This window comes from Gouania willdenowi, chromosome 3, assembly GCF_900634775.1.
Source record: "Gouania willdenowi chromosome 3, fGouWil2.1, whole genome shotgun sequence".
Taxonomy (NCBI): Eukaryota; Metazoa; Chordata; class Actinopteri; order Blenniiformes; family Gobiesocidae; genus Gouania; species Gouania willdenowi.
The window spans coordinates 26,705,611-26,711,739 of record NC_041046.1 but is presented as its reverse complement, the minus strand read 5'-3'; the positions used below and the strand labels follow the sequence as shown (position 1 = coordinate 26,711,739).

General features: G+C 38.0%; 1 protein-coding gene across 1 annotated transcript; it reads left to right on the top strand.

Annotated features, from left to right (window-relative positions):
* saa (serum amyloid A) lies at positions 1-4,769 on the top strand. Its single transcript, XM_028473883.1, has 8 exons — positions 1-92; positions 180-270; positions 400-538; positions 643-775; positions 3,186-3,239; positions 3,325-3,415; positions 3,543-3,687; positions 4,594-4,769. Exons 1-8 carry the CDS (start codon positions 39-41, stop codon positions 4,730-4,732), a joined length of 846 nt encoding a protein of 281 aa, XP_028329684.1. The 5' UTR covers positions 1-38; the 3' UTR covers positions 4,733-4,769.
* The last annotated feature ends 1,360 nt before the right edge of the window (positions 4,770-6,129 follow it).

Genomic DNA, 6,129 nt, shown 5'->3' with positions numbered 1-6,129 from the left:
CTCAGAACAGAGTATAAAAGCAGCTAAACTCTCACTGAATGCACAGAGACCTGCTGAGACATACTGTGGACTCTTCTCAAACAGAAAAACAGGTACAAGTTTTAATACCCTTTTATATAAAACAACGAACTGTATGTCACTAAATGCTTTGTGTAATTTTTTATTTATTTTTTTTTCAGATCATGAAGCTGCTGCTTGCAGGAATCGTTTTGATTCTCATTGTGCAAACTAATGCCCAATGGTACAATTTTCCTCGGGAAGCTATTGGAGGTACAAGACTGAACATTTTTAGGTCTTTGTAGGACTGTGTGTAAGATGAGCTAAACAACAAAACTGATGGCATGGTTTACTTTCTATCACAGCACATGGCTAAATAGTGACTGTGGTCTCTTTTATCAGGAGCTGGTGACATGTGGCGGGCCTACAGTGACATGAGGGAGGCAAACTGGAAAAATTCTGATAAATACTTTCATGCCAGAGGAAACTATGACGCTGCACAGAGGGGACCGGGAGGAAAATGGGCTGCAGAGGTGATCAGGTGAGGATCGTATCCATTGCATTGGAAAGAAGAGAAAATTTAACTACCGAAATAATCATTCTTTGTTTTCCCCTGAAACTTCAAACATCTATTCTCGCTTTCAGCAACGCCAGAGAGTCAATGCAAGGAGCGTCAGGTCGTGGACATGAAGACACTGAAGCAGATCAGCGTGCAAACCGTTGGGGCCGAGAGGGAAGAGATCCTAATGTTTACAGACCAGCAGGTCTCCCTCGCAAATACTGAAGATAAAGGGAAAATACTGGTATAATAACCAAGGAAGGATGTAATTTTGTTACAGACTCTGTTACCAAAACTATTCAAACAAAAATCAACACAATAAAAATGCAGCACAAATTTGAGTCTCTCATTTATTTTGTTATAACCACACATTTCTTGTCTCCAGCACCTTCACCTTTGTATTTGAAAACTGATACTCTATATTAGCTGTCATGTTGTAATGTTATACCATGACCACTGGGTGGCAGGCCTGGGCTCTGTCCAGTGTCACAGGTTTAGCACAATGACATTTGAAACTTTGCAGCAGTAGAGATTATTTTTACATACAAATGAAATCCGTTTTAACCTTCTTTAAATATAAAGCTCTCTTTTATGAACCAGTGTGGGTTAAAATGAAGTTATTTCATTAACACAAATGCAGGTCCCTAAGAATGTTGACAGCTCAGCAGAAAACTACTTTGGCCATCTGTTTGACAAATGAAAATTTGTTGAAAAAAAAAACAAAACAAAACGTCAAAGACAATCTGAGAAAACTGAATATAATCTATCACTTTTTTTGACAGTATTTTTCCACCTCCACCAGTAGTTAACCAGCTTTTTAAAACCTCACAGAATATGAAGCTATTTGATAAAGAGACAGAAAGTAGTAAAATAAATGGTAAAAAATAAAAAACACAAAAAAAAATAGCTTTTTATTTGGTATAATTAATTGTGAACTTAGAGTGTGACAATGGGTTTGCACCTCAACAATAACCTGGACTGGTCTCACCACACTGACGCTGTGTACAGGAAGGATCAGAGTCGCCTCCACCTCCTGAAGAGACTGAGGTTATTTGGGGTCAGTAGACCCTTTCTTTGGACTTTCTATGACTTTGTGGTAGCCTCTACTATCCACTACGCTGTGGTCTGCTGGGGAGCGGGCATAAAACACTCAAGGTCCAGTTAATGTCAGTGATGAAGGAAATGCTCTCATGACTGTGTAGCATGTTTGTGAAGCCTGTGTGTTATAAAATCTAAATTTAAATGAAACTGTTCATGGCACTAAAATCTGTATTTCTTTCAACAATTTCCCTCAACTCCACCATGCAGTCTCTAAATATCATGCTAAGTTATCCAAGCAACAAGTCACAGATACCACTTCCCGTAGGATCTTTACTTAAACTTCCTTGATTTTGTGATTTTTATATATTTTAGAAAAAAATTGGAATAAATTGAGGAAAATTGCAGAATTTTGGAAAAAAAATAGAGTTCATTTAAGCTGCTACTTGCTACTTTTTCCCATCACCAGCCCTCCCTAAGGAAGGGTAAAAAACACTATTATTTCATTCTGATATCACCAGGAATAATGGGAAAAAACTAGAAAAAAATGGTGTAAAGTGATTCACTGTCACTTTTCTGGCAAAGAAACACAAGCAATCACTGTTAGGATGAAGTAAAAACATTTCTTTGCATCCGCTTACGGGACTTCACATCCCACAATGCAATGCATGAAAAACAAACAGTGTTTACCATAGAGATGAAAATAAATTTTCAAGCGGCAACGTTGACCTTTTTCTATTCATTTTTGCCTGCAGCTGCATGAGAAGATTGATTCTGCCTGCATCTTACACCCTGATACTATATGCTAGACCAGTGGTTCCCAACCAGGGGAAAGATCAGCACTTTGCAGAAGGTACTTGGACACATTTATTAATTTATTTAAAAAATAATGAGTAATTTAGTGTGCTTTTTTCAGTCACAGTATACAGTATGTAGACAGCTTTTCCACCATTGATATTAATAGGCATCATTTGAATTAATAGGGCCTTGTTTTCCTTTGAAATCTTTACCAACATGTTGAAGAATATCCAAATAATAAAAAAAAATTAAACCAAATATATTCTATGAATGCATAAGAAATAATTCATTATTTACTTCTAACTTCTGTTTCTTAAAACAATGTAAACAATGTGTAAACTAAACTAGGGGGAACTAAATTAGAGTCTTTCTATCCATCTATCTATCCAAATAGACACTATTACATTCATTATATTCAAAATGTTTATATCTATGTGTAGAATGAATTGTGTGTTTTTATGAATAATGTTGTCAATTTCATTTTTAGTGTTTCTAATATCTGTGTGTTCTGTGCAGGATTAGTTGCGTATGAGTTGGTGTAGTTGTCTAACATCTTCCAATTTTCTTTTGTTGGCTGATATTTCTTCTTTTTGAATGTTCTAGAATTATTTATCAACGTAGGTACATATTAGTGCAGGTGATGCAGTTGCATAATAAGGGAATATCCTGACAAGGTGTTTACTGGTCACCATTGGACGCGAGACTGGGATTTTCCATCATTTCAAAATTCTGTCCAATTCTGCCTTCCTCAGAACAGAGTATAAAAGCAGCTAAACTCTGACTGAATGCACAGAGACCTGCTGAGACATACTGTGGACTCTTCTCAAACAGAAAAACAATAAAACAGGTACACGTTTTAATACCCTTTTATATAAAACAATGAACTGTATGTCACTAAATGCTTTGTGTAATTTTTTTTTTTTTTTTTTCAGATCATGAAGCTGCTGCTTGCAGGAATCGTTTTGATTCTCATTGTGCAAACTAATGCCCAAGGGTACAAATTTTATTGGGAAGCTGTTCAAGGTACAAGACTGAACATTTTTAGGTCTTTGTAGGACTGTGTGTAAGATGAGCTAAACAACTAAACTGATGGCATGGTTTACTTTCTATCACAACACATGGCTAAATAGTGACTGTGGTCTCTTATCAGGAGCTGGTGACATGTGGCGGGCCTACAGTGACATGAGGGAGGCAAACTGGAAAGCTGAAAATACTGATAAATACTTTCATGCCAGAGGAAACTATGACGCTGCACAGAGGGGACCGGGAGGAAAATGGGCTGCAGAGGTGATCAGGTGAGGATCGTATCCACATTATATTGGAAATTTTAAAAAAATGTCGCTACAAAAATGTAACCACATTTTCAAACTGTACATACTGTAGCCTGAGGGCGGAGTTAGAGGCCCACTGGTCTGTAACCAAAATAATCTTAAACTAAGAAAATGGAAAGAAAGGTTTCCCTATTAATCAATGCCAAGGTACACCCCACAATGAACACAGAAAGATGGTAGTGTACAATCATAATAATATTTATTTACAAAAGTCTTAATATAAAATTATGTTATCATTCACACTAGCTTATCCAAATAATGAATTGGTTTGGAAACCAAAACCAAAATACAGCAAACTAAATTAGACACAACAAAATAAACTGTACAAATTTAAAAGTAATCAAGATGCTTAATGATTCAGTGAAAAAAGCCCAAATAGAAACACTCGAGAGCATAACGCAGGCATAAAAGCACAATACTAGAGCAGTGGCAAAGCTACAACAGAAATAATTGAAATGGCTTTAATAGTGAATGTTCACTGTTACATTATGTAAGCTTAGAAATAGTTACCTCGGTCATTTTGTTCTGGCACCACAAGACTCACATTGTAGTCTCAAACAGACTTCGACACAGGCATAAACAGGGGGACGACAACATTAATGTTTCTCATAATAAAACAGACATTCAAATAACAGATACAGCTACTTACATCCCTGCCACACCAAACTAAGCCAACAGTTCAGGCATAGCCAAACCAAAAGGAGTGCACAGGTGGTCTACATTAACTAATTAAGGCACATAGAGGGGCAGGGAGTGGCACGTGCAGCAATGGTGCATTCAAGGACACTGGGAAATGTGCGACTCACCTCACTACAAAAATATGGTTCTTTGTTTCCCCCTGAAACTTCAAATGTCTATTTTCACTTTCAGTGACGCTCGAGAGTCATTCCAAGGAGCGTCGGGCCGTGGACATGAGGACAGTGAAGCAGATCAGCGTGCAAACCGTTGGGGCCGAGAGGGAGGAGATCCTAACCATTTCAGACCAGCAGGTCTCCCTGACAAATACTGAAGATAAAAGGGAAATCACTGGAACTATAACCAAAGAAGAATGTAATTGTTCTGTTGCCAAAACCATTAAAACAAAAATTCACACAAAAACACAGTACGAAATTTGACTCTGTACAGATTGCCATATCGGTAACAACATTTTAAAGATCTTCAAGTGCAAATGAAAGTACAAGCATTTAACAGTGAACTATAAATACAAATATAATATCTGGCCAATTGTACTGATTTGTAAAAATAAACAATGCCTGAAAGCAGCAGTAGAGTGTGTGTGTGTGTGTGTGTGTGTGTGTGTGTGTGTGTGTGTGTGTGTGTGTGTGTGTGAGACAGAGAGACCGAGACTAAGAATGACAGTATCACTAGAGGCAGCATGGGTGTGCACAATTATTATCTTACACGTTTTTTAACAATTGGCTTCGAAAAAAACACACAAAAAAAAAACGTTATACTACGATGGATGTTGCAGTTTATCCAGGATACCGCTGGAACGATGCCAGTCCATCACAGCGCCGCAGGCGTGCAGTAGCGCGCACACACACACATTTACTTTACGCAAAGGCTGTTGATGCGTCCTTTCTCCAGTTTATCCCATGTCAGTAAAGCGGGAGACAACATTTATCCGTTTTTAAGTGTTGAATACAAGTTTTCACAGGTGACTGTAGATGCTTCTAAGTTTGCTACAGGTGCATGCCCACTAATAGCGTAGTAAATACTTACATGTATACTTACAATATTTTGCAACCTTAAATTTTTCTACTATGATAAACTAAACCCTAATTCTAACCCTAACCCAAAAAATTAATGGTAACATTCTTACCTTTTTTCAACACGACGGACGCGAATGAGCAGTTCGCCAGGTACACATGTCTATTGTCGACTGTAGGAAACTTTCACGGTAGGGTTATTTTATACTACACCTGCTATGGTCACGTTAGGCATGACGAAAGCATGTTAGTGCGAGCCCTCCTAGAACCCATAAGGAATGCATTGTAACGACTGAAATTAGAAAAAAACTGATTTTACATGGGAGTCTATGAGAACAGCCTGGGCGATTTTCGATAAGCCTTTTCACACTCTGGGACTGCGCATGCACGACTTGGGGGGGGGGGGGGTCATAGGTCGAGAGGAATATAAACGCAAACAAGCTTGTTCACTCTGTTGATAATTCCAACCTAACAGTGTTTGTAATTTTATTACAGAGATCTTTAGTGTTTTAATAGTATTTATATTATTAATATTACACATATTTGAACTCGAGGGGGGAACAAGGACTTCCGCTGAAGTCAAGTTTGGCCGATCCGAGCACTTTTAAAAACTGATGGAGCAGCTCAGCAGCAGTATTGAAGCAAGGCAGTCCCCTGGCTTCCACACAGGTTACACAAAAACACCGACTACCTGGGT

What these genes read in the sequence shown, in the direction of transcription:
- saa (XM_028473883.1), top strand. Translation starts at nt 39, where the DNA reads ATGCACAGAGACCTGCTGAGACATACTGTGGACTCTTCTCAAACAGAA. An exon ending in ACAGAAAAACAATAAAACAG is followed by an intron (nt 3,240 to 3,324) that starts GTACACGTTTTA and finishes TTTTTTTTTCAG; the next exon opens with ATCATGAAGCTGCTGCTTGC. An exon ending in TGGGCTGCAGAGGTGATCAG is followed by an intron (nt 3,688 to 4,593) that starts GTGAGGATCGTA and finishes TTTCACTTTCAG; the next exon opens with TGACGCTCGAGAGTCATTCC.